This window comes from Ooceraea biroi, chromosome 1, assembly GCF_003672135.1.
Source record: "Ooceraea biroi isolate clonal line C1 chromosome 1, Obir_v5.4, whole genome shotgun sequence".
Lineage (NCBI taxonomy): Eukaryota > Metazoa > Arthropoda > Insecta > Hymenoptera > Formicidae > Ooceraea > Ooceraea biroi.
The window spans coordinates 13,073,493-13,098,167 of NC_039506.1; the positions used below are offsets into that span (position 1 = coordinate 13,073,493).

General features: G+C 35.2%; 9 protein-coding genes across 10 annotated transcripts; 8 read left to right on the forward strand and 1 right to left on the reverse strand.

The window, feature by feature from the left end:
- Positions 1-3,387: 3,387 nt before the first annotated feature.
- LOC105286951 lies at positions 3,388-6,556 on the forward strand. The gene is made up of 4 exons (XM_011352273.2): positions 3,388-3,967; positions 4,566-4,662; positions 5,395-5,526; positions 6,148-6,556. Exons 2-4 carry the CDS (start codon positions 4,605-4,607, stop codon positions 6,390-6,392), a joined length of 435 nt encoding a protein of 144 aa, XP_011350575.1. The 5' UTR covers positions 3,388-3,967; positions 4,566-4,604; the 3' UTR covers positions 6,393-6,556.
- A 2,420-nt stretch (positions 6,557-8,976) lies between these two features.
- LOC105286950 lies at positions 8,977-12,695 on the forward strand. Its single transcript, XM_011352272.2, has 3 exons — positions 8,977-9,193; positions 11,189-11,425; positions 12,440-12,695. Exons 1-3 carry the CDS (start codon positions 9,133-9,135, stop codon positions 12,664-12,666), a joined length of 525 nt encoding a protein of 174 aa, XP_011350574.1. The 5' UTR covers positions 8,977-9,132; the 3' UTR covers positions 12,667-12,695.
- A 1,702-nt stretch (positions 12,696-14,397) lies between these two features.
- LOC105286954 (pre-mRNA-splicing factor CWC22 homolog) lies at positions 14,398-15,608 on the forward strand. Its single transcript, XM_011352277.2, has 2 exons — positions 14,398-14,655; positions 14,760-15,608. The coding sequence occupies exons 1-2, from the start codon at positions 14,398-14,400 to the stop codon at positions 15,606-15,608; spliced, it is 1,107 nt and encodes a 368-aa protein (XP_011350579.2).
- A 198-nt stretch (positions 15,609-15,806) lies between these two features.
- On the forward strand, positions 15,807-17,596 carry LOC105286947 (putative uncharacterized protein DDB_G0281733). Its single transcript, XM_011352267.3, has 2 exons — positions 15,807-16,156; positions 16,456-17,596. The coding sequence occupies exon 2, from the start codon at positions 16,719-16,721 to the stop codon at positions 17,226-17,228; it is 510 nt and encodes a 169-aa protein (XP_011350569.1). The 5' UTR covers positions 15,807-16,156; positions 16,456-16,718; the 3' UTR covers positions 17,229-17,596.
- Positions 17,597-18,264: 668 nt separating this feature from the next.
- Positions 18,265-19,883, reverse strand: LOC105286948 (U1 small nuclear ribonucleoprotein A). Of its 2 annotated transcripts, none has more exons than XM_011352271.3 (3): positions 19,789-19,883; positions 19,388-19,653; positions 18,265-19,130 (listed from the first exon to the last, which is right to left on the reverse strand). In XM_011352271.3, exons 2-3 carry the CDS (start codon positions 19,622-19,624, stop codon positions 18,672-18,674), a joined length of 696 nt encoding a protein of 231 aa, XP_011350573.1. In that variant the 5' UTR covers positions 19,625-19,653; positions 19,789-19,883; the 3' UTR covers positions 18,265-18,671. The 2 variants fall into 2 exon arrangements, with proteins under 2 accessions (XP_011350573.1, XP_011350572.1); XM_011352270.3 differs by having other exon boundaries at positions 19,724-19,881.
- Positions 19,884-20,416: 533 nt separating this feature from the next.
- Positions 20,417-21,644, forward strand: LOC105286946 (protein dj-1beta). The gene is made up of 4 exons (XM_011352266.3): positions 20,417-20,629; positions 20,739-20,897; positions 20,982-21,171; positions 21,241-21,644. Exons 1-4 carry the CDS (start codon positions 20,465-20,467, stop codon positions 21,366-21,368), a joined length of 642 nt encoding a protein of 213 aa, XP_011350568.1. The 5' UTR covers positions 20,417-20,464; the 3' UTR covers positions 21,369-21,644.
- A 141-nt stretch (positions 21,645-21,785) lies between these two features.
- Positions 21,786-23,544, forward strand: LOC105286944 (methyltransferase-like protein 23). The gene is made up of 2 exons (XM_011352264.3): positions 21,786-22,388; positions 22,910-23,544. The coding sequence occupies exons 1-2, from the start codon at positions 22,203-22,205 to the stop codon at positions 23,492-23,494; spliced, it is 771 nt and encodes a 256-aa protein (XP_011350566.1). The 5' UTR covers positions 21,786-22,202; the 3' UTR covers positions 23,495-23,544.
- On the forward strand, positions 23,382-23,818 carry LOC109611487 (31 kDa ribonucleoprotein, chloroplastic). The gene has a single exon (XM_020034198.2). The coding sequence runs from the start codon at positions 23,521-23,523 to the stop codon at positions 23,803-23,805; it is 285 nt and encodes a 94-aa protein (XP_019889757.1). The 5' UTR covers positions 23,382-23,520; the 3' UTR covers positions 23,806-23,818.
- Positions 23,797-24,651, forward strand: LOC105286945 (acyl-CoA-binding domain-containing protein 6). The gene has a single exon (XM_011352265.3). It carries the CDS (start codon positions 23,828-23,830, stop codon positions 24,533-24,535), a length of 708 nt encoding a protein of 235 aa, XP_011350567.1. The 5' UTR covers positions 23,797-23,827; the 3' UTR covers positions 24,536-24,651.
- Positions 24,652-24,675: the final 24 nt, after the last annotated feature.

The window sequence follows — 24,675 nt, forward strand, 5'->3', positions numbered from 1 at the left end:
ATTAATATAATTTGTAACTACAAGAGTCATATAAAAATTGAAAATTAATTAAAACAACAAATAAAAAACGCTCACCAAAATTCAAATAAAATTATTAATAATTATTAGAAATTAATAATAAAGCTAATGATTCTCTGTATTGATCAAATATAGTAGTAGTGTTCACCAACATTAATCAAATTTACACAATGCTCTCATTTATTTATGCATACTTGATGCACAACGTTATCGCGCGGCTATTACGCAATATGGAATTCTTCCAGTTCTAAAATAAATCTAAACGAGAATCGGTCAAGAAAACGCGAGCAGAAAACTATAACGTACTTACAAGGTGAAAAAAAGTAATATAAATTGAACGAATTACTTTAATGATGAGTTTCGATTGCTGCGCGGCGTTACAATGCAAAGTGCGAAATCTCATTTATCAGGAATGATTATTCTTTCGCGTATACGGGAAAGAGGAAAAAGAATTGTGACGTTGAGAGAATTGGCACGAACATATGGGTTAAATAGGTAAGGCTGTGGATGATACACAAGCAACTTTAAGCTCAAATAGAGAGTAAAGTGGTGGTTCGGAGCACGTTGAGTGGATAATGCCCATCTTCCTGTGACAAGCTCAACGTTACGAAACTATCACACGTAGTCACCTATTCGCGTGTTCGCCGCACGCATCACGTGTTTTAAAACCATTAAAGTAATACAAATATTACATGTTTCGCTGATTTTCGGATATTTTTTTGACCTTACGTATCCCCCGTTTTCCAACGTGTGGCTCTTAATATAAATAAATATAAATATAAATCAGACTGAATGGCACACGCTATAAAGTGCACAATAGTTCTATCTTTTCTGTTTTCTATATTTAATTTGTTTATTGCATTTATTATTTTTTCGGTAGTATTTTTATTATTTTTATATTTGCTTGTGAAATTTTATTGTTTTAATTAATCAACTTACAGCTTCTTGTTTACTTTAAATGAGAAATAAGCCAGAATAAAGATTATTATAATGTTCAAATTTGAATTTATTATTTTATAGTTTCACCATAAAATGATACATCATTTTTTTACTTACTTTTTTTATTTTATTAGTTTTAGTCAAGAAGATACAGTGTGCTGGATTTGTTGAAAAATTACGAAGATTATTTTGAAAGATTATTTTAAAAGAGGTTCAAGCTACAAATTAAAGTTTTCATATCTTTCAAGTCGTTGGATATTTTTGCAAAGGAATATTCAGTTTTAGAGTGGTGGTTAATCTCACGAAAGCCACTAGTGCCTTATTCGCTATATTACTATAGGAAAATTACGCGTATAATCCCACAATTCTCGATAAGTTCATAAACATTAATTTCATGAAAATACATTTGGACAAAAATTCTTTGTAGTACTTGTAGATCATAATTGCTAAATAATAAAAATAAATAAAATTCATTTTACTTGATATAATGTGTAGAATAACACAATTCAAACTGTGATGTCACATTTGTGATAATTGTACACAAAGCATGATCAGAATTGTTGATAATCAAATCGCATTACATTTCTCTCGTTTACGTTTTTTCTCTTTCTTACATGAAAATATGCATACGTTTTTTCGCCAGTCCTTTTATAGAACAAACAATTGTAACAATAAATAATAACACAATTTTCATGAATGAATAATTCGGAAAAAACGCAAAATTTCGTCAAAAAGTTAACAGGACGATCCTAAAAATGCATAATACATAATTATGATTATTTACAGCAGTTTTGTTTTTATTTTGTAGAAAGTTATAAGAGCATCGAGAAATACCGTACACTTGCACGTAAGTACATACACCTGCATGCAAATTAATATTAAATAGATCTTTCATTTGATGACGTAAACATTAGCGTATTTAGCGTTTTGACGATACCATCGAGTCCCTGACATACTTTTAGCGTTTATAATCTATGTTCACGATACTTTACTTCTCGTTATGTTATTTGGGTTTATGCACCTCAGTGACGAGAAAAAATCAAATTATTTATTTATTTATTTATTTATTTGTCTACGTACATAGTCTTACAATTAAATAATGTAACTAATTCTACTTTAAAGCAACTACAGTGTTTATGTTTAGAGTCATTATTTGAAATATCTCTTTAGTTTTGATACAGTGAATGGTATAGTCAGCTATAACTAATAATTGGAAATAAAAAATAGATCAAGATTACTTTTTTATATTTTTTTTATTTTATATTAAACCATTTATTTTACTTACGCGGTTTTCTAGTTAGCAGCAAAAAGAATTAAACGATTTATGGTAACATGACTTTTAAATGATCTTGATTATGAAAAATTACATATGTTTGAATAAAACTGAAAAATAAAAAATTTATACCTCTTTCAATAATAAAATTTATTATACAAGATGTTCAAAAACTATTCATTGACTTTAGTACGATAAATTTTTAGTACGATAAATAAATGACATTTTTGTCCCGTTAATCATTTCTGAATTTATATTCTGAATATTATATTTGCACATGCACACATAATGCACTGTTTCATGTTCTCTTGTGTTGTACTTGATCTATCGTTGTAAACAACGTTTTTCCACATTCTCCACAAAAAGACTTCAATAGATTCAAATTAGCAGAATGTGCAGGCTAATGGGTGTGTCTTTTTCTTCCTACTCAGCGTTCTGGATATATTTTGTGTAAAATTACATGTTCAACGTGTGTATTATGAGCCAGATGATCATCGTCGAAATCACATACATCTCATAAACGCCTCACCGCGCAAGATGCGCGTTTATTTACAATCTTTTTTACTTAATATCTCAAAATTTTACGTGGTTGTATACAAAATGGTACAACACTTCCTTGTCCTGATTAATCTGTTCTACTTACACACTAAGCTTGGTATGTTTTGTGTCAGACCCTGTATATGATATCAGTATGATGCAAATATCAGCATTGCAATAATTATTTTTCGAGTTCATATTTCTCAAGATTTGAAAGTTACTGTTTTCTTAAATGAACTATATAATAATTTTATTTTTTTTTATTAATTAGCATAATTTTTCGAAAAAATGATAATGGCAAAATTGAATGAAAAAACTTTCAAAATGTGTACATAAAAGTTTGAAGTTTAAAAACTTTTCTCGCTAGGTCAAAAGGACCCAACATTCGTCCGCTGCATCTTCCACACACTCCGCCCGACTATTCGTACTGCGAGGGTTAATAAATCCTGCAAATGTGCAGATATTATTTATACTTCACAAGATGTCCAAAATGCTGTCCTTGAACTTATAAGCATTTTTGGAGCCTACGCATAAGAGATCGTTGAGCTGTAGCCAAATCATCTGACGTAATGTTACTACATCAAATCACGACGCAGCAACCTTATTTCTCATGTCTTCTGATGCAATTGGTAGCGACGCCATGATTCATTGTTTAAGAAATTCTAATTATAATATCTTAAGTAGCAATATTAACATTATTATTCGAAGCGTATATTTACAATCATATTAATATAGAAAATATATAGAAAAACTTTTAATCATTAAACCTATTGACATCTTTGTAGAAAATATGAAATCAATAATGATTTAAATAATGATTTTTCTGAACAAGGTCATTTGAATGTCATATTGTTGTGATATGAATATGATCGTTAAATATTTTGGCATTAGCTACAATTATCTACTGAAATACAAAGTTCCATTTAAGAAGATATCCATGACGCTCAAATCTTGAAAAATATAATTAAAATAATGTTTTGCACTGTGATGATACTAATATAATGCTCATGTGCTATTTAATAAAAAAAATCAAGGTCGATATCTTCAACAGTTTTGGAGCAATCAGTTGAGAACACTTTATTAAATGCTGCACCCTGCATATAATATTACTATAATAAAATATTATGATATTATGATTATGCCTAATATCATTATTGTTCAATATGTTCCGTGCCGAGCCGATTTTTAATCATTTTTCGCGTGAGTATTTTATAAAATTTATAAAATTTTAAAACAATAAAAATTTTTATTGTAATTGTACTTTATCTTTTTCTATAGTCGTTGTTTAATAGTTATATCTTTATCTTAATGCTCCAAATACTTCAAACCATTTTTATCCTTCTTTTTATTTGAAATAAGAAAAAGGATAGAAAGTGTTGTGAAGTATTTAAAATCTGACCGCAGCCCAAAAATGAATTTAGAAAAGAGGTGCAATCAATTTGGCTTATACTGCTAATTTCATAGCAAAATGTTGAACATGATTGACAAAGTATATGGTTGTTTTATGAGATCTAACCTAACAATATTTCCAGTTTCTTAACAATTGTATCTTTACTTTAAATCTACTTCAGTATGAGGAGACTTTTGGTAACAAATATTTCACAACACTTATACATATACATATTAAAATTAACATTAAACTGTGGTTTTAATTTAATTCGATCAATATATTAGATCGATTAATTATATATAATTTATATATTTTGTTTTATTATATTTATTAGTAATGATTTAGTTTCACAAGAGATTATAAGTATGAAATATATGGATACATATATGGATTATAATTCTGTTATAGTTATGTTCTTCCGACGCATGGTCCATATGAAGAAGTACGATGCAAATAAAATTCTGTATAATACAAATATTATTAATCCTATGCATTTTTCAAAAAGGTAAGTTTCTTATTGTACTCACAAACTAAGAAAATTATTTTCTAAAAAAATTATTATCTTTTAATTAGTAATTTTAGTTAAATAGCAGCAATTATATTCATCAAATTATATTCAAATCATATCAAATTATACCAAAATAGAGGTTTCCTGACGACAATGTTTGCTAATTGTTTATTTAGCAGAAAATTTTAACTAAGCGATTATTTTATACTAAGCAATAATTAACCCTTATCACTCCAGCAAGAGTATACCATATTCGCCAGCCAACTCCAGATAAATTTTGTAATTTTAAGAAAAGGCGCTATATAATTTTTCTAAAGTAGTTGTTAAAAAAATAAAATAAAAACAATAACAAATAAAATGCAAGAAAACAACAGATGAAATAAAACACAGAAACATAGAAATACCGAAATACAGATAAAATAAAATTGAATAAATTACTTGAAAATTACTGCAATTCTGCCGGTTAAAGTAGAACGCTGGCTTGCGTTTGGTAGCGTTTCTGAAGTTGAAGTAATAAGGGTTAACTAATGTAGTTCTATAATATTACAAATATTATAGAAATCTCTATGTCAAAATATACATGAGAGATAAGAGAATTTTTTAGTCGTAATAAGAGAGTAACACAAATTTTTTCCTTTTCTTTTACCTTTACGCTATCATTTTGTCAACTATAATAACTGGCTAAACCGCTGAACACATTACTACCAATTATATATTATTGAAACAAAGAATCCACCGCCATCAAATGTTATCAATGCAGCAGCAAGAAAGATGAGGATTGCACCATCAATAAAGTACATTTTAAGTATCTGAAATTGTGTCCGTCAGATTATCCTTATTGCCGTAAAGCTGTTTATGTATGTGAGTACAATTTAACGTATCGCATTACACAAATCACTTATTTGAATTAATAAGAGAATAAGCTTAAGAGAAGCAATTAACGGTGTGCAAATTAGCAGTAAAATTAAAATCATAATTAGATTCATAATCTTAAAGCAAATCGTAAATCATTTCTAGAGATGTCTTGTTTTGGAATCTTTTCAGCAATAATTAAAAAAGTTTTTTGAAAAACTATACACAAGTCCAAATTATGACTACTCGCTTTAACAATTTCAAAATTAAAATTGCCGATAATAAATAATAAACAACAGGTTTAGGAGTTTCATTTGGAAATAACGTTTTTCTAAATCCAGATGCCGTAATTGAAAATTATTCATTATTTTTTAGAGAATTATGCAGTATTGTCGAAACGTTTCCTTAATCATTGCTAATGATCGAAAATCGAAAACAAGACTGAAATCTCCGGAATTTATTTACAATGCGGTATTACAATTTTACTGCTAATTTACTCATCGCCAATCACATTCGCAGCCTTTCATTTGTATCATTTGCTTAAAACTCGTAGAAGCTCCGTTTACATAATAAAGAAACACACTTTAATCCGACAAAACAATTTTGAACAGAATTTCGAATAAATTTCAGATTACTTTATGGATTCGCATAACGATTTAACGATGCGTGAATGCGCAAAATCGCGCAACAGCCAAAAGGAATGTTATCGAGGACGCTACAGCCGAGATAGTTATCAACTTGTCTGCGAATGCGTGGGTTACGGCTGCAATCGATCTCGACGATGCTCGCCCAGCCTCGCGATCTACTTTCTGTGTACATCTTTCGCGATTGTGAATCGCTTTATCACAAAGGATGCAAATGCAATCTTTTTTTAGCATTAGAAATATATAGTATTGTATGTGTCATTGGTAAACGTGTTTACGTGTTTTTTTTTTATTATAATATATGTGTTGTGTGTGCATCTGTATGCGAATATAATCACAATTACTCCTCGTAGTATTAATAAAACAAAAATATAAATAAAACATATTAATGTGCATTTAATCGTCAAATTTATTCTCCAAGTAATTAATAATAATATAAATAATTATAAATGAAATAGATAAATAAGGTATCATAGAAAATAAAAAGATAAAAAGGCATAAGCACATATAGTTTTTTTAAAATATATAAATATATTATTTTTCTATAAATATATAAATATATTTATAGAAAATGTGTGTGGATAAATTTCATAAAAAAGCTGTAAGAAAAATATGTATAAAATTAGTATTACAATAAAAGTAATAATTGCTATTTATAAGTAACAATTGATATTCTATATTATTTTACTGTACAATAACTTGATTGTATAACATAAAAAATAATGCTATGTTTTTCCAGTAGAATGAAATAATAAACACAAGCAGATACACAAGCACTTTCGTTTTGTCAAATATTAGAAATGAGATAAAATATCAAAACTGAGACAGATAAATCATAAATATATATATATATATATATATATATATATAAAATTGTTTTGGCAAATATTAGCATTTTTGTAAACTGTAATAAAAAAAATATTACATTAGTTGAAATGTGGCTAAAATATACTTGTAATATACTTGTACTATATTTAAGAAATTTCAGTACTATATTTAAAAAAAACAAAAAGATATGACAAGTTTTTCACATGGTAAACTTTCACACTAAGATTAAGATAAGTTAAAACAATACGTGCACAAAAATTCACAATTAAACTATTAATTAATTATTAAAATATATACACTTTGATTTGAATGACTGAAAGATGTTAAAAAATAAATTATATAAGCAAATTTTTAGTTCCAGTTTTTAGTCCTTTATTTCACATCTATTCTTAATATTATTTAAAATATTTACTAAACTTAAAAATAAATAAATATATTTTTTGTATTATCAATTACAAGACGCTATGTAACATGGTAGAACGATTGATCTGAATTTTTAAAAGAAATAATAAATTATTACGTCAATTCAATTGCAATTAATGGACAAAGTTGGCCAATGATTGAAAGCAAAAGTTAATGAGAGAGAAAGAGCATGCCGAAATATGTGCTTTTCTACGTTGGCATTCTCCTCGTAATCGCCGAGTTCGAAACTACGAACTAGACGAGCGGCGTCACGCTGGCGTCGTCGTAACGGTGACTCGGATGGCGCCACAACGACGCCAAGCATCTCGTCTCTTCGTCTTTCCCTTTTAACCCCGTCTTATTATGCGTACGGTCCGTATTGAACGCGTATACATGTATCGATTACGATTAACGACGACTTTTGATAATCGCAAATTTACGCAATACCGTTTCTACTAATTGATATGATATTAATTTTGGGACAAATTTTGAATATAAGCAAGACTTTCCATCGTCAATTCTAGAGTAATTCCGGTTTATGGAAAGGCAGATATAAAATTATCTCTTCCGAAAATTGTGATAGAAAATTTCGTCAATTACAAATAAAATATAATTGATATTTTCTCTTTCTTTCTCTTCCTTTGGTATTTCAAGATTTGTGGATAATGTAGATAAAAAAATAGATGATTCCGCAATTTCTGAAGGCAACAAAGACAATATCCAGAAAACATTATCTCGAGTTTTCATGTGGGAGGAGCTAAAGCATGGAAATTTATTTAATATCTCGGAATTGCATTTGTCAAGGCATTGATTTTGTTTCACATATAAGTTCGGTATTATTAAATTGTAAAACGTTTTTTGTTTTCTCAGCGCATTTTTGTCACAAATTATAATATCTAAAGATTAACGGATAAAAGTACATTCGAAGAAATTGCCTTGTGCATTAGCTTTTCGTATTTTTCTATCAAATCTTTAAGAATGAATGTTAATTTATTTATGTTGTAAAAAGACATTATAAAAATAGTAATTCTTATACTGTATTTTTACAGTACTGTGTTTAAAAATTGCATCTTTTATTATATGAGAAGAAAATATCACTAAAATTGCATTATATAGAAGAATTGTTATTTAAACGTGATATTATTCTATTATATATATTTCAAATTTTTCTCTTTTCTTCTTATAAAAATTTTCAATTCTCTTTACATCTACTTATGTTTACTACATTACTAGAAAAAGGTAATATACAATTTAGTAGTCCTTTCAATTCGATTTGAACAAGTTTCGCTATAATTATTTAAAAAAAAGAAAGAAAAATAGAAGAGAGAAGATTCAAACAATGTTGGTGTATTAAATATCTTCATATGCGTAGACGCGTGAAATATTCACGTCGCCACATAGAAGAGAGAGTAGTATACCCATTATATGAGAGGTAATTCCGAAGAAACGCGGATGGAGTCTAACGTGTTGTGCGCGTTACGGGAAAGCGCTTAGCGAACGATGGAGGACAAAATATCGAGGAAGACCTACTCATGGAGTAGGAGAAGATAGAGGGTGGCGGGTAACCCGGGCGACTATGGAGAACGGAAAGCTCGCTGAGTCGTACTCGCGATCGGTCTGTCTACACAGCGACAACCCTCTTTCTCTCTCCCTCGAGAAGTGTCTTGCTATCCCTCGATAGTACGCGTCGCATTTTCTATCTACCATTGGAGACGAAAGTCACATCGATTAAGGAAGCGGGATGCACCGAAGGATCGTGATACTATTCATCGCTTCGGCTCTCATTGTGACAGTTCATTCAGGTGTGATCAGTTACTTCTTTTGTCAATAATTTTGTTAATAATTAGTAAGTGCGCAGATTAATTCTCTCTCTCTCTCTGGATAATTCTGGAAAACAAACACGAAATTTAGCAAATATAAAATGCAAAATTTCTGACAAAAATTGTAGTTCTTCGTTTTACTTATTAAAACAGTTTTGTTGATAAGCGTCACTATATGTTAATTGATACTTTTTAAACATTGCTGGCAACATTACAAACAACCATGATATTTGGAAGTTGAATATTTGAAATTAGATGCTTAAATTTAATGTATTTGTTACAAAATTAAAAGTGTCGCATTTTAATTATTTATTATTAATATTTAATAATACTTTGCCTTATAAGAGTAAAATATACTTGAGAAACAAATCTTTTCCAGATAAACAAAGACAAAGGATAATTTAATAAACATTGTTTAACATTTAATTTCTCGCGTTAAAATTAATCTTCGATTATTCTCGTTCGCACTAGTGTAACAAATTTGTCGTAGCAAGTGCGCGTCATTTAAGGTCAATTTAATGTCAAATATTCGTTACGTTATACGACATTAATCGTGATATTCTTTATAATGTGGCTTTATAATGATAAATGAATTTACTACAACTAACATTATTAACAGCCCGATTGAGATAAAAATTCAGCGGAATTAATCATAGTCATCTCGTCAACGTTATTCTGCGCAGTAACTAGTCGTGACACTTAAGAGGCTATATATAAGAGACTAAGAGGAAATATAAGATCTTCAACATCCGCTAATTTTTGTGATGACAAGAATACCTACATCGTGTGTACAACGAGATGTTAATTGCAAGGACTATTAAAATTACCTATCTTTATATTATTATTACAATATAGAAACAAATCGTAATGCGTTTATATTATATATATTTATATTATACTGTGCAATTTATTTATTTTCTTTTGGTTGCGTGTGTAATTCTGATCGTGCAACGTATTTATTTATATAAGAGAAAAGAAAGCACTATATATGTATATATACATATATGAGAAGAGAAAGAGAGAAAGAGAATAAAAACAAAAACAAGAGAATAATTACACTCTTTTCTCTCTCTCTCTCTCTTCTTCGTATAAATCGTTGAATATACAAGGGAGGAATATACAATATATAAGGGGTGATAGGGGTGATAAAGCGTCGCGTCGTTTGGCGCCACTTCGCCATTTTGCGACCTAAATAATAACAACGCAAGCGATACGTGGAGAGACGGAAATTAGTACGCGTATACGTAGATATGCAATTGTCTCACTTTAATTTTCTTATTTTATTTTTATTAATTACAGTTTTTACTATATTATATAAAATATCATTAAATAAGTTTAATCATTAGAGAAGCTGTGGAGATGTTTAGTAGATGACATAAAACCGCTGTCACTCATAGGAACAAACATAGCACGTTTTAAATATCAATTATCCGTCCCATTTTTTAAATGCTTTTAATAACGAATATATGTTGCAATCCATATTATTTAAAACATTTAGAAAACGGAACGAATATATGTTAAAATCCAATATTATGTAGCGAAAGATAATGAAAGAACTCTTATTTATTAGAAAACTCATTTAATTTAATTTAAATAAATAATAATTGTTAATATAAATAATCTGATTAATTTTTATAGTAAAAGACTTAATGTTTTGAATCACATTTAATACTTTTATAATTATCATTTATCCAACAATTTAAGGAAATTTTTTCACTTTTTTTAAACAGCAAGGAAACTGACATCTCTTTGTTCTCGCGGGGAAAAAGAAAGAATAATTTGTTAATAAGTAATTACACCCCAGTAACAACGTAGTGCAACTTTGATGTTAAAATGATGTCAATATCAAAACTGCAATTTTGATGCTACATTGATATTAATTAATTTAACATCAAAATCACAGTTTTCACTGAGTATATGCGATTGTAATTTATTATGTAAAATTGCTCATTTTCATCAAAATATTTTTTTTCACAGAGGTATTGAGATGCTACATGTGTACTTCGCTGTCAAACGAAGCATGCGGATCTGACATGGTAGGGAAATCGTTGCAACCAGTAGAATGTACCGGTACCAAGATGTTGGATTGGCAAACAAGCATCAAACAGCACAACGTCCTCAAACTGATCGCGCATCTCTTTGAAGTCGATGACACATTCCAGCATTATCAAAGAGCTCCTCAGGACATGGCTTGCGCGAAAATGATTCTTGATGGTAAATAAGCTGCAGATACAACATTTTTACAAAATGTATCTTAGTTTTCATAACAAAGTAACTAAAGAAGAATATAAATACAATCCACTTTTTAAAATATTTATTATAAAATTATAAGAAGTAATATATTTATTATGGACTGTTATTATAATAATAGATAACATTTGATTAAATTTAGATCTTTTGTTAAATTATACATATAACAAAGTATATAAATATATTTAATTATAATATATATTATAATAAATAAATTCAATTTTTCGACCGATACTGGCAGTTTATTGGTGATAAACAATCTTGACGACGTTTCGACCACGATCGGGTCCTTTTCAAGTATAAATAATCTCTTTCTACAATAAAAAGAACAAAAAACACGCTATACAAATGATTAAAGTACAAAGTAATAACACAATTTCTGAACCACTTACTGGCTGAAAAAGATTAAAGAAATTCTGTATAAGACAAAGATCGACTTGCGGAGAAACACGTCTTTAGATGGTGGCAGTTAACACGCAAGTGACTTCAAGGAGAAGATGTTATGATGTTTTTCAAAACGGGCTCATATATACCGGGTAGATCCTCGATATCTATTTGGAGATTTATCGAATTATTATGCGTTTTAATAAACATCATTTCAACCATCTCTCTTTTTCTCCGCGGTGTTTCTCCTGGCGGAGGATGTCAACATTAGACCAGTCAAAGCTATGATCACATTCCATCCTGTGATCACACAACGATATAGAATTGATTACTTGATTGAATGAATAGTTTATTTCTACTGAATGCAATAAAGTAAAATTTGATGCAAAAATCGAATCAAACTTTCTGACTGATCCAATATAACAGAAACATATTAATCGTTTAACTATTTATTCTTCGCAGATTTGTTACTTGTAAGACTGATTTTAATAAAATGTATTATTATCATGAATACATAATGCGCTCACGATCTCATTCTTAATACGGCATATTCCCCATAAAACGTAAATTAACATAAGCGATATGTTGTTCCAGTTGCGAATACGAACGTGACCGTGAGGACGTGCCAAGCGGCCAAAACGGAGATCCTCGATCCATGTAAGGCCATGAAGGGAAAACTGAAGGAGGGTCTGCTAGGCACGATGAAGCAATGCACACTCTGCGTCGAAGAAGCCTGCAACGGCACGACGTCTCTGTCTCCTGGAATATTTTATATCCTCTTCGGTACTCTTCTTCACGTTGCTCTTCTTCATCGGGCATAACGTCGTTCACGTTCCACCTCAAACGAAAATAAAAAAATCTCATGATCAGTAAACCTAAAGACCGAATTTTTGGAATCTATTTATATATATATTCGTAAGAACAAAGAATCGTTGGATTACGCTTTAATTTCAAATATTAACACACCGCGCGCTCTCCATTTCATGATGCATCGCTGAATTCGATTAATAATCACATAATTCTTTAATGGTTCTAGAGAAAAAGATACAGTAAGTTATTTTTATGTTATTTATGCTGTTATTGGAAGAAGCACATTCAGCGAATTAATTTGAAGTTTTTGCAAAAGCACTTTATCTATAAGGAAGGATAGATAGAACGACTTCAATAAAATGTTAGATTTTTACATTAACGTTAATCAATACTACAAACTTGCAAAATATTTAGAAAGATTCTTAAGATCAGATGAAAGACTGAAAGCATCAAAGTAATTTGCAAAGTTAATGAAAATTTATATTAAGATTTATTATTGCAAAGAGAAAATTTGCATTTTCAAAATTTAATATTATAATATTTATATTTTAATATTATATTTAATATTAATTTAATATTATAATATGTATTTTAATATACATATATTTAATATATATTTAATATATATTCAATATTATATTATATTAATATGTATTGTGCGACTCGGATGGCTGGCGAATGTGTTGATTATCCGCAATTAATTTACCTTCGGTTTATCTTTTTTGAATCCTTAATCAAATTTCGCGAAGATTCCTATTTGTGTGACGTTGTGACCCGATTAGAAAAGATCGAAATGTATATTGAAATAAAGTATCGATCTGAATCTGAGAACACGAATGTTTGCGATTAACACTACACTATGTGAATTTATTTATCGGAAGACATCGATGTACTTTTACGATGTTTGGTCAATGTCGTCCAACTCCAATTCGCAATCGAGCTTTACGGGGAACAAATCAAGTACGATCACTCGAGAACTGCAGAAAGCAATAAAACATGTTGATCGCCAAAATGTATTCTCAAGATCGATCCTCCATTTGCCACGAAGTTATTTTTTTCTTTTTTTTTTTGTCAAAACTCGAAAATAAAGAAGCTAAATTAGTCAAAGCTAAACTAGGCTACATTCGACAATCCCCTCACAAAAACAATTATTTCAGTCTTTTCATACCATGCAATGTATGTAATGTATGTCATATTTATCGAATTGGTATTATAAAATGATACAAATAAATTAGTCAGTTATATATATATAATGATTATGCGACTCTCCCTCTCTTTTTTATTTAAAAATTTTTAATACTTATTTGTAATTCCTTTTTTTAATACTAAATCTTTTTAATACTAATTCTTTTAATACTAAATCTGTAATTCCTTAAAACCGATTCTCTTAAAACTGTTTTAATCAGAATTTAAAATTAAAGTTAAATTAGGACTACGTATGATCTACTCATGAAAATGATTTTATTATAATTCATCCATACTTACATCCATACTTACGTACAATGTGTGTCGAATTATCATTATGAAATATTATGTTTATATGTCGTTGTCATCTATCACCTCAATATTTTTATTTTAAAATTTTTTGACAAATTTAAGTAAATTTTAAAGCTAGGTAAATATTTTTTGCAGTCACAATAAGTATTTATGGAACTTTTGTATTGATAGAAATATTTCTATTTTATTTTTTCAATTAAAGGAGTAACACAAAGTGTAATCGCATTAAAGATATAGGGATCATAATGAGAGAGCTGCTGCGTAAGAACATTGTCCGTGGCCGAGGCCTACTGGCACGATCCATCATCCAAGCACAGGCAGCCTCACCGACGTTCACACCGGTTTACGCAGCGTTGATAGCTATAATCAACTCCAAGTTCCCACACATAGGCGAGCTGGTGCTGAAACATTTGATTTTACTGTTCAAACGAGGCTTCAAGAGGAACGACAAGCTGCTCTGCATTTCCGCAGCGACATTTATAGCACATCTGGTCAATCAACGGGTGACCTACGAGATCATAGGTTTGTTCGCGTCGCTTACTCCAACATGCTCCTATTCGCCCCAACCATTGACATAAGTGATTCCTTCAATGGTTGGGGTGAATAGAAGCATGTTGGAGTAAGCGACGCGAACAAACCTCATAACTCTGGAGATCTTGACTCTGTTACTGGAAACACCGACGGACGATTCATACTGAACGTGTTTAAGTTCGAGGCGGATTACCTTGCCAACGAGGAGAAGTACAAAGAGTTGAGCAAGGAAATTCTTGGCTCGGACGACAGTAACTCGGAGGGTGATTACAAGGACGGCGAGGAGGAAAGTTCAGAGGAAGACAGCGGCACGGAACAGGCTGAAGGAAAGGCAGCCGTGATAACCGATGACACGGAAACAAATCTAACTGCTCTACGGCGAACCATATACCTGACGATACATTCGTCTCTTGACTTCGAAGAGTGCGCGCACAAGCTGATGAAGATGCAGCTGAAACCCGGTCAGGAAATCGAGCTCTGTCACATGTTTCTGGACTGTTGCGCGGAGATGCGCACGTATGAGAAGTTCTTCGGCCTCCTGGCTGGCCGATTCTGCGCCATCAACAAGATATACGTGACGCCTTTCGAGCAGATCTTCAAAGACTCTTATCACACGATACACCGTCTCGATACCAACAAGCTGCGTAACGTGTCGAAATTCTTCGCGCATCTGCTGTTTAAAGACTCCATATCGTGGAACGTACTATCGTGTATAAAATTGAACGAGGAGGACACTACTAGTTCCAACAGGATATTCATCAAGATTCTGTTTCAGGAACTATCCGAGTACATGGGTTTGGCAAAATTGAATGAACGACTGAAGGATGTGACGTTGCAGGAAGCGTTTGAGGGTCTGTTCCCCAGAGACGATCCAAAGAATACACGTTTCATTTATTGCTTTATAAAACTTACTAAGATTTATTAATACTTTATGTTCACTTACTTCAAGCATTCAAGCAAAATTATAATATATAAATTATATTGACCTGTTTTGACGCTAGTACAAATCCTCCTCCTCCTCCTCCTATTCTAAAAAAGGCTTGTTAACATCATGAAGTTCTTTTTTATCGAATATTGAGGCCTCTTTTCCGCGACGCTGATTGGTTCTCTCGCTTGGCTCGAACTTATATTATTTTTATTTATTTTTTTTTTATTTTACTTATAGCGCGCGTAGCGCGCGCCTGTGTGCTAGTCCCTAATATAGTATGATAGTATTTGGTAGTCTGATAGTGTCATTGCGGGATAAATATTATATTTAATTTTAAATTCAGTCATTTCCTTATAAAAATACGGCAAATGTTTTGATCATGTAGAGAAATTTTCTAAAACAACAAGGCGGAAAGGATGTTGGAGAGCATATAAGACGAGCGATGAAGAGGATAATGACGGATAAATTAGCTGTCCAATATTCTTGGTCCGGACAAAAAAATACTATTCGCTTTCAAGATTGTCTTATTTCAAAACTTTTATTGAGTAAGTCGTATAGTAAAATATACAATTCGTATAAAATAAATATTTTATAATAATAAGGTTCCTGATGAATACTCGCTGTAACTGTTCTTATTTGCTGATGTCAGAAGCAAGAAATTGCATGCAAAATTCTTCTTGCAGTATATTTTGAAAAATAACATATATAAACTTAAAACATATTTATATATGTATTATCGTACATTTGGAAAAATTGAAATCAATGGTAATAAAGATTTATAGAAAATTTCATTTTATTAATTCTTTAATATACACATGAATGACATTATTTTGAATCTTTACAGATGCATGACCTGAAATGGTCAAGAAATGTTCATTACAATGAACAACATTTATAATAAATTAATGCATGCGCATAAGAAATAGCCGATTTCTTTATAATTACGACGTATGTAATATTTCAACCGCTGCGATCTAAGTCACTTACTAAGCATATTTCATACTAAGAATAATTATTTGTAAACTTTACAGTGTGGACATTTTGCTGTAAGCACGCGAAGGCTGTGAAATCTGAAGATCTTTTTGATGTTATATATACCAGGACAAAATGAAGAGAGATCGAAAGGTTGATGAAGAGAACGAGGAACGACATCGCAAGCGCAGAGATCGCAAACACGACGACGATCTTAGAGAATCCAGGCACAATAGTGATGATCACAAAGGTTCCAGATACAACGATGATCACAGAAGTTCGAGGCGCGACGAGGATCACCGGAGTTCCAAGCGCAATGACAATGATTATCGCGTGTCCAGACACGATGACGAACATCAGGGCTCTCGACGTGACGGTGAATATCGGAGCTCTAGACGCAACGGTACCAGGAAGCATAGCGACGACGATTACAGGGATTCCAGAGACGGTAAGGATGAGAAGCACGAGGTGCGCAAATCACCGGAGGAACAGATAGGCACCAGGTATTACGGCGAGCCGGATACACTGCAGGTCGAGCAGAAGCGAGCGGTGGACCTGCTGACTTCGAGGAGACTGGTAGAGCCTACATCCCACCTGCAAAATTGCGTATGCTCCAGACAGAGATCACGGACAAGTCAGGTGTAGCGCATCGCACGGGAAGCGCTGAAGAAATCGATCCACGGTTACATCAATAAAGTTAACACCAGCAATATATCAAGAACATGACAACGTACATATAATTGAACTATTACGGACAATTCATTTTGGTTCACTTTTTATAATTCGTTTTTAGATATGGTACACTTTAAAAAATTATGTATCAAATTATTGTATCACTTTATCTAATCTAGATTGTAACTTTACTACTTTATAAAGTTTTGTGCAAGAGCATTTGAACACTGTTTCTAATTGTAAGATAATTTTCAATGCTAAGCATGAATCTGTCATCACAAAATTTCTATCAGATCCGGTGTTCGAAATATAAGAAAAGTTATTTTTACGATATACATAAAGTGCAGATTTTTATTGACTTTAGGAAACAAATTAGAAGTGTTGAGCATTAAAATTTTATTTTTTATATGACTCTGGATCGGTTTTGCATATTAGTGTCCAGCCTAGCATAATTGCCTAGCATGTTTTAGTTACAAAATCCTTGATAACGTTTCTCAATTGTCATTAAATGGAAACGTTCGCCTTGCTCATCAAGTTATCCGAAAAGAAATCAAGGTGTGAATGTAAAAAGTGAATTGAAAGCGACATACGTGCATCTATTTCTTCATAAATTTTCAATAATTCTGCAATAATTTGTGCTTGCAGTTGTCGCTTTTTTTTTGTTTCTCAAGAAACCATGGACAACGCATTGAAATGATGAGCACATTTCATAAACTTCTTGTCATGAAGCAAATTTTTAATTTGTGGACTCACAAATATGCCTTCCTTTATTTTTGCATATGAAATTTTTAGAAACATGGTCATCAAATATATCAAGGATGGGAGAAAATATGCTAGACGACTATTGCTGGACAGTAATAGGCAAAACTAAAAAAATATAAAAAATAAAAATTTGTAAACTAGTGTAATGTTTTGAAGTAATAGCTTCTTTTCACATGCTTCATACATCTGTAAATATAATTTATCAGAAATATCGCAAGATACTTCAAGGACAGAGATAATCATATTTGTTTTATTCGCCAATTATATTACCCTAAATTATATTATGATATATGATGTTCCTTTACATGTATCTTATATAGGGGATTCACAAAAAATATAGCATTTTATTGAAAAAAATATTTCGAAAAAGGTCAATCAGGAGATTTCAGAAATAGGTCATAATATCCTTTTCGTATATTTTTTCTTCTTAAATTTAAACATCTTAATTATGACGAGAGGTCTCTCTTTCTCACAGGATTCTCGTAAGAAATCGTACACAATTACAGCAAGCATAGTCACAGCTGATATCACTTTTGTGAACGAGATAATTGAAAAGCAGACACTTTAGTAACTGCAGCCACTTTTGTACAAATGCAATTCAGCTTGTGTATTGTTTCTCTCTTATTACACGTATCAATGATCGAAAAAAGGAATTTATTTCTTCGCGAATGATATCTTCATCGCGTGCGAGGGTGTGATCTTGAAGCCCTGAAGCGCATCCTTCGCCGCACCGGATTGTACTTCGTTCTCGAACTCGACGAACGCGATGTCGTGTCGATTTGGCACTAGTCGCACTTCCTTGAAGCCTGGGAACTGATTGAACAACATCGACAGCATCATCTCGCTCGTCTCGTCCGGCAGGTTCGTCAAGAACAATATCTGATTCGGTGGTTGTTCAGGCACAGCCGTGTTAACAAGCCCTGGATGCTGCGGCACACCGGCATGATAACCAATCTGCTGCGAGTGCTTCGCCTGCTCTTTCGCGCGTTTCTTAGCACGTTTAGCCTCCTCGTCCGCCACTGGGACAACTCGCTTCGGCTTCTTTGGACGTTCCGCAAACGTGCCCTTCATTTTGGCTATTATGTCACTGTCAGTTTTGGCATACTGTATCCTCTGCAGAAAAAAACAGATAAATATAATTTATATAGTGCAATATAATTAACACAAATATATCTCATTTTATTTTATTTTATATTGCAATAAATAAATTATTGGCTCTAGAAATGGATCATTTTAAAGATACATGGAATCAGTTATTCGTCTAAGAAAATAAGGAAAGTAAGACAATGATGAATAATGACAGCAGACTTGGATTAACAGCAGAAAAATAAAAAGCTAAGAGCAAGAAGAACCTTGCATAATTCTCTTACCATTGGTTTGTCATAAAATGGGAATCCCTGCATAGATCTCAAGGCATTCGTTGCACTCGCGATCTCCTTGAAAATAACAAAGGCCTGGCCGCGCATCTTCAAGGTTTTCAACGCTACAATGTCCAGAATTTGGCCGAACTGGGAAAATATAGCGTACAGTGACTTCTTTAACTCGTCCTTCTTGATCTTCTCGTTTAAATTGTTGATATAAATAGTGTTATTTGGACGAATGTCCATGTTTGCTGAGGACTGAGAACGTTAATCTTCTGTAAAAAAATTAATGTACGATGTAAGTAAGTGTCAAACTTAAAGCGGCGAAGAAAGTGTGTGACATACGCAATATTATGTAAATATATATATTAATTTCTTGACCGAATATTTGCGAATAAAATGATACATGCGTTAGATTACGCCACGTTAGAGGTTATGCGTCCGTTCCGACAACTGAAGAGGACACCCGGCTTGAGCGGAGTCAGTCCAATCAGAGAAGCGCGATCGGTGTCTCGCTTGCTGATTGGCTGACCGCCATGTTGGCCTCGTAGTGCATATAATAATCCAATAAGAACTTTACTTTCTAGAAATTTTAATTTTATTTTTACAATGTTACTAGATTTTTCGATCGTCGAAATGTAATAGCAGAGAGAAGCCTGAGAGCGGTCACGCTCGCGTTTTAACTGTAACGCCTCAAACGTGGACATTGAAGTGATTCTGTCTTTATTGCTCACTGAATATTGAATAAAGATAGAATGACGCCGCGAGCGTTGGGAGCGTCAAGTGGAACGCATATGTCCACGTTTGAGGCGTTACAGTTAAAACGCGAGCGTGACCGCTCTTAGGCTTCTCTCTGGTAATAGCTGACGAAGTTTTCTACGGGATATCGAACGTTTATGTTCGAAATAGTTCTATCCAAAGCCGCAATACTTTTTCATCGCGCGATTTCTCCAGATTTTCATTTCGACATTTGTGTCACTAGCAGGATTTCCTAGGGAAATCGCGAGCGCTGGATTTAGTTCTATTTCTATCAACGTTAATTGTACTGAATTTGTACATCGTATATATACATATATTACACTGCTGATGTTGAGTCTCACTTTTCTCACTCGTTTCAATCCGATCGTTTACGCAGTAGCGCGCCGAGCATTTTACAAGAAAATGGAAAAGAAAAGTGCGCTGTTGGTGGTCGCCGACGGTTCGGAGGAAATGGAGGCTGTGATAAGCGCCGACGTCTTGAGACGTGCCGGGGTACATTTATTATTTGACGCAATGATGAATGCTATGATGTTATCATTAAGCGATATTCCTTGCCAATTGAATGCTGACACAGCTTAACGATTGTACGATTGCCGGCTAGGTTGATGTTACCATAGCTAGTCTGTCGAATAGCCCTTGCGTGACGTGCAGCCGTAACGTTGCAGTTTGTGCCGATGTCCTGTTCGCCGACGTCGTTCACGAGACCTTCGACGCTGTGGTGCTGCCTGGTGGCCTCGGTGGAGCCAAGACCTTTGCAGCTGTAAGTTCATCCGGCCCTACTCCTCATTCTCGTCTCGTCACAACGTCTGACTCTATAATCACGTGAAAAACTTGGGTTTGTCAGTCAGCAGAACTTGGGGAATTGTTGAAGAAGCAGCACGAGGAGAACCGGATAATAGCTGCTATCTGCGCAGCCCCGCTGGCTCTAAAAGCTCACGATATCGCCAAGGGGAAAGCGATCACTTCCTATCCATCGATGAAGAACGAGCTGGCCAACGATTACAATTACCTGGAGGACAAAGTCGTGACAACTGGTAATGATCGATTGATTATTATTTATTAATGGTCTTTGGCTTTGTATTGATTGATTCCAATACATTTAGATAACATAATAACGAGCCGAGGGCCAGCCACCGCTTTCGCTTTTGCCCTGGCCATCGTGGAGAAGCTGATGAACAAGGAAACGGCTGGCACAGTGGCAAAGGCAATGCTGTACGATGACTACCAGTAAACCTGCTCCGACCTTTCGTTATAGTTTCGTTGTGGTACGTTGAAAATTCCCAGTGTATAAAACTTGTGATATGTTTCATTGAAGAATAGGAGAATAGCGTTCCTCGTAAGTTTGAAACGTGCGGGCGAAGTGTAATCATGAATGCAAAATTGTAAGAATAAATGTACATACATGCATATATATAACTATGAGGCAAAGTGGTGAGCGAAAAGTACAACAGTTTTAATTTCGTTAAGTTTCGCGAAAGAGTCTTGCGGTATTTTAATAAAAGCAATATGAAAGAGAAAGACCTTGACAAGGAAGCGTTACGAGTGACAGTTTAACCACCTCTTTTACACGCAGCACCTTGACAATTGTCAAAGCACCTCGCACCGCAGGAGCATCACCACGTCTTCAGCAGACACGATCGTACTTCATATAAGACAAGAAAATTCATCCAATTATTTTACTTTCATTTTTTCGTCGATTAAGGCTGCGTTATTTGACTGCCAGTACAGAAAGCTATAGTTTATGTCACGTATACTATAGATTTTCAGTACTGGCAGTAATATCGGTACATGGGGTAAATCTCTTAATTTTTTTCAACAGTGCCGAATGACAGGGCGACGAGAGTATAGAGAGTGCAGTTGCGTCGAGCGGGAAACTCGAGCATGGGTAGCCGCCATTGCCGCCGCGGCGACGACAACTCTCGTCAACACAGACTCCGTACGTTCCCCGCGTGTAGTCGAACGGGAACATCGCGCGCGAAGACGCGCCATAATGGACGACCGGTTAAAAACGCCACGTTAAAATTATTACGAGCGCGATGACGGACGGTTAGGGGGTGCGTCAGTGATGCCCGGTCTAGACCAGAATATTTCGCACGACACGAGTCTACTACCCACGCGCATCCTAATGTCCGGTGGGGGTCATGCCGCCGAGCAAGTGAAAAAATTTATCTTCAGGTCGCGGAGGACGCGAGACGCCGAGGGCACCGAAGACAGCGGTAGCGGGGAGTACCTGGAGATCCTGATTCCCGAGGTGAGCCGGCAATCCATGCGGCGAACGCGCGAGTGACCAGCCGGTTTCCCGGACTCGCGAGCTACCGGTATTACGCGCCGCGTATAGGTTAGGTCGCGGCGATAGAAAGCCGCTTTCCTCGCACGCCGCGTTACCTCTGTTCTTTTTTTTTCTTGCGCCCGAAACGTTACGCTCGCCCCCTAGTCCCCCTTCGTTATATTTTCGTCGGTGTCGGTTTCCTCGTGACGAAGTACGGAGCGCGCACGACGATCCTGATTGCGTAGGCGATCTCTCTCACGCGGTATCGTCGTCAGCGATATTGTTGTACACATAAAAAATAATTTGTTGCTGTTTTTATAACGAGATACTTTTTGTCAAATTGCTGAAGAATGTTCCTTCCGGATTAGAGCTCTCTTGTCGTTGCGATTGTTACGTAACTCGCTCTCGTGAAGGATTAAACTTGGATGGATGAAAGCGATGTTGCAAGGGAGTAGTCGGGAACGAACCTGTGTTTTTAACAAGCGCGTAATCGTTGATTGCAGTTGCTGGAGGCTAATTACAGCTTCTACACCTGGCCGTGCGCGCCCGTGCTAGCTTCGTACCTCTGGGAGCACAGGGAGAGCCTGCCGGGCAAGCGAGTCTTGGAGATCGGTGCCGGCACCTCGTTACCCGGCATCGTCGCCAGCAAGTGCGGAGCTGTCGTGACGCTGAGCGACTCCGCCAGTCAACCAAGGACCCTGCAGCACATGAGAAGGTGCTGCGAATTGAACGGTGTGTCGGACAAAATTTGCATCGTCGGCCTCACTTGGGGCTTCTTCCTGTCGAATCTGTTCTCGCTCGGTCCGCTGGACCTGATTATAGGCTCCGACTGCTTCTACGAGCCGACTGTCTTCGAAGACATCGTGGTTATCGTGGCGTTCCTGCTGGAGAAGAATCCACGTGCTCGATTCCTTTGCACGTACCAGGAGCGCAGTGCTGACTGGACTATAGAGCATCTGCTGAACAGGTGGGGCCTCTCGTGCATGCACGTGTCACTGGACAATCTCGGGACGAATTCCGAGGTAAACGTGCGCGAGTTGATGCAGGATCACACGATACACCTGCTGGACATACAGAGATCGGAATAGGCAAGACAATCCCGTCATCATCTGTCATGGCTAGTAATGCCTTCAGGAAATTAACGTTACACATCGCTAATATCCCGTGGACGGTGGGTCGCCACGAGCTCGCCCTGTACTTCTCCCAGTTCGGCTACGTGCACGAGGCCTCTGTCGCGTTCAACAAGCAGACCGGGCTTCATCAGGGCCACGGGCACGTAACGTTAGTCAGGGTGGGTCCAAAGGATGTGCTTGGTCACAAGCACTTTCTAAAAGGGAAGGAGTTGCTTCTGACCAGAAAACAGTCCGACGACAACGACAACGGTAGTACGTTTAATTGAACGAGCTGCAAAACTACGAACGATGGCCGAGAGCGAGCTAGCCTCGACGGATCTGAAGGAGACGTTTGATAGAGCCGCCAAGTATCTGCAAACCTTGGTCCCCGAGTTGGACTCGGCTCAGCTGCTCGGATTTTACGGTCTGTACAAACAGGCGACCGTAGGCCTGTGCGACGTACCGCGGCCCAATTGGTACCAGGTGCAAGCGAAGCACAAATGGGAGGCGTGGAAGAATCTGGGTGACATGAGCCGCGAGACCGCGATGACAAGTTACGTTCACGCGATCGCGCAGATAAATCCATCGTGGGAGACGGAGGCACAGGCCGACTCGTCGAGGTGGACCTCTGTCAGCAAGCTGTCGAACACCGACGTAGAACTGGGGGACGCGGATAAGACGTTTCTGGACTGGGTGAAGGAGGGTAACGAGACGCGGGTGTGCGAGATCCTGAGCGGCGAACCCACGCTGGTGAACACGCTGGACACGGACGGGTTGCTGCCCATACACTGGGCCGCGGATCGGGGCCACGTCGACGTTATGGCGCGTCTGATCGGGAGTGGCGCGGACATGAATTCACAGGATCGCGACGGACAGACGCCGCTGCATTACGCGGCGAGTTGCGGCCACGCGGAAGCAGTCAAGTATCTACTTTCGCTCGGGGCGCGATCCATGGCGGATAACGACGGCATGACACCCAAAGACGTCGCCGACGAGCAGCTCGCAGCTCTTTTATAACGCCATACGCTACTGTTATGTATAATACCATGCAGCACGCTGCATGACGCAACACACGCGCGATACTGTTTTATTCTCTTACAACATTATTAATAAATGCGTGATGATGCGTGAAATCCCGTGTGTGAGAGTCACTTGAA

Bases quoted from the DNA above. Each gene is read 5' to 3' on its own strand.
- LOC105286951 (XM_011352273.2), top strand. From the start codon at position 4,605: ATGCAAATAAAATTCTGTATAATACAAATATTATTAATCCTATGCATT. The intron at 4,663-5,394 runs GTAAGTTTCTTA...ATTGAAACAAAG, and splicing joins CCTATGCATTTTTCAAAAAG to AATCCACCGCCATCAAATGT. The intron at 5,527-6,147 runs GTGAGTACAATT...AATAAATTTCAG, and splicing joins CCGTAAAGCTGTTTATGTAT to ATTACTTTATGGATTCGCAT.
- LOC105286950 (XM_011352272.2), top strand. From the start codon at position 9,133: ATGCACCGAAGGATCGTGATACTATTCATCGCTTCGGCTCTCATTGTG. The intron at 9,194-11,188 runs GTGTGATCAGTT...TTTTTTTCACAG, and splicing joins CATTGTGACAGTTCATTCAG to AGGTATTGAGATGCTACATG. The intron at 11,426-12,439 runs GTAAATAAGCTG...ATGTTGTTCCAG, and splicing joins CGCGAAAATGATTCTTGATG to TTGCGAATACGAACGTGACC.
- LOC105286954 (XM_011352277.2), top strand. From the start codon at position 14,398: ATGAGAGAGCTGCTGCGTAAGAACATTGTCCGTGGCCGAGGCCTACTG. The intron at 14,656-14,759 runs GTGACCTACGAG...TGGGGTGAATAG, and splicing joins CACATCTGGTCAATCAACGG to AAGCATGTTGGAGTAAGCGA.
- LOC105286947 (XM_011352267.3), top strand. From the start codon at position 16,719: ATGAAGAGAGATCGAAAGGTTGATGAAGAGAACGAGGAACGACATCGC.
- LOC105286948 (XM_011352271.3), bottom strand. From the start codon at position 19,624: ATGGACATTCGTCCAAATAACACTATTTATATCAACAATTTAAACGAG. The intron at 19,131-19,387 runs GTAAGAGAATTA...TTTTTTCTGCAG, and splicing joins CATTTTATGACAAACCAATG to AGGATACAGTATGCCAAAAC.
- LOC105286946 (XM_011352266.3), top strand. From the start codon at position 20,465: ATGTTGAGTCTCACTTTTCTCACTCGTTTCAATCCGATCGTTTACGCA. The intron at 20,630-20,738 runs GTACATTTATTA...ATTGCCGGCTAG, and splicing joins ACGTCTTGAGACGTGCCGGG to GTTGATGTTACCATAGCTAG. The intron at 21,172-21,240 runs GTAATGATCGAT...CAATACATTTAG, and splicing joins GGACAAAGTCGTGACAACTG to ATAACATAATAACGAGCCGA.
- LOC105286944 (XM_011352264.3), top strand. From the start codon at position 22,203: ATGCCCGGTCTAGACCAGAATATTTCGCACGACACGAGTCTACTACCC. The intron at 22,389-22,909 runs GTGAGCCGGCAA...CGTTGATTGCAG, and splicing joins TGGAGATCCTGATTCCCGAG to TTGCTGGAGGCTAATTACAG.
- LOC109611487 (XM_020034198.2), top strand. From the start codon at position 23,521: ATGGCTAGTAATGCCTTCAGGAAATTAACGTTACACATCGCTAATATC.
- LOC105286945 (XM_011352265.3), top strand. From the start codon at position 23,828: ATGGCCGAGAGCGAGCTAGCCTCGACGGATCTGAAGGAGACGTTTGAT.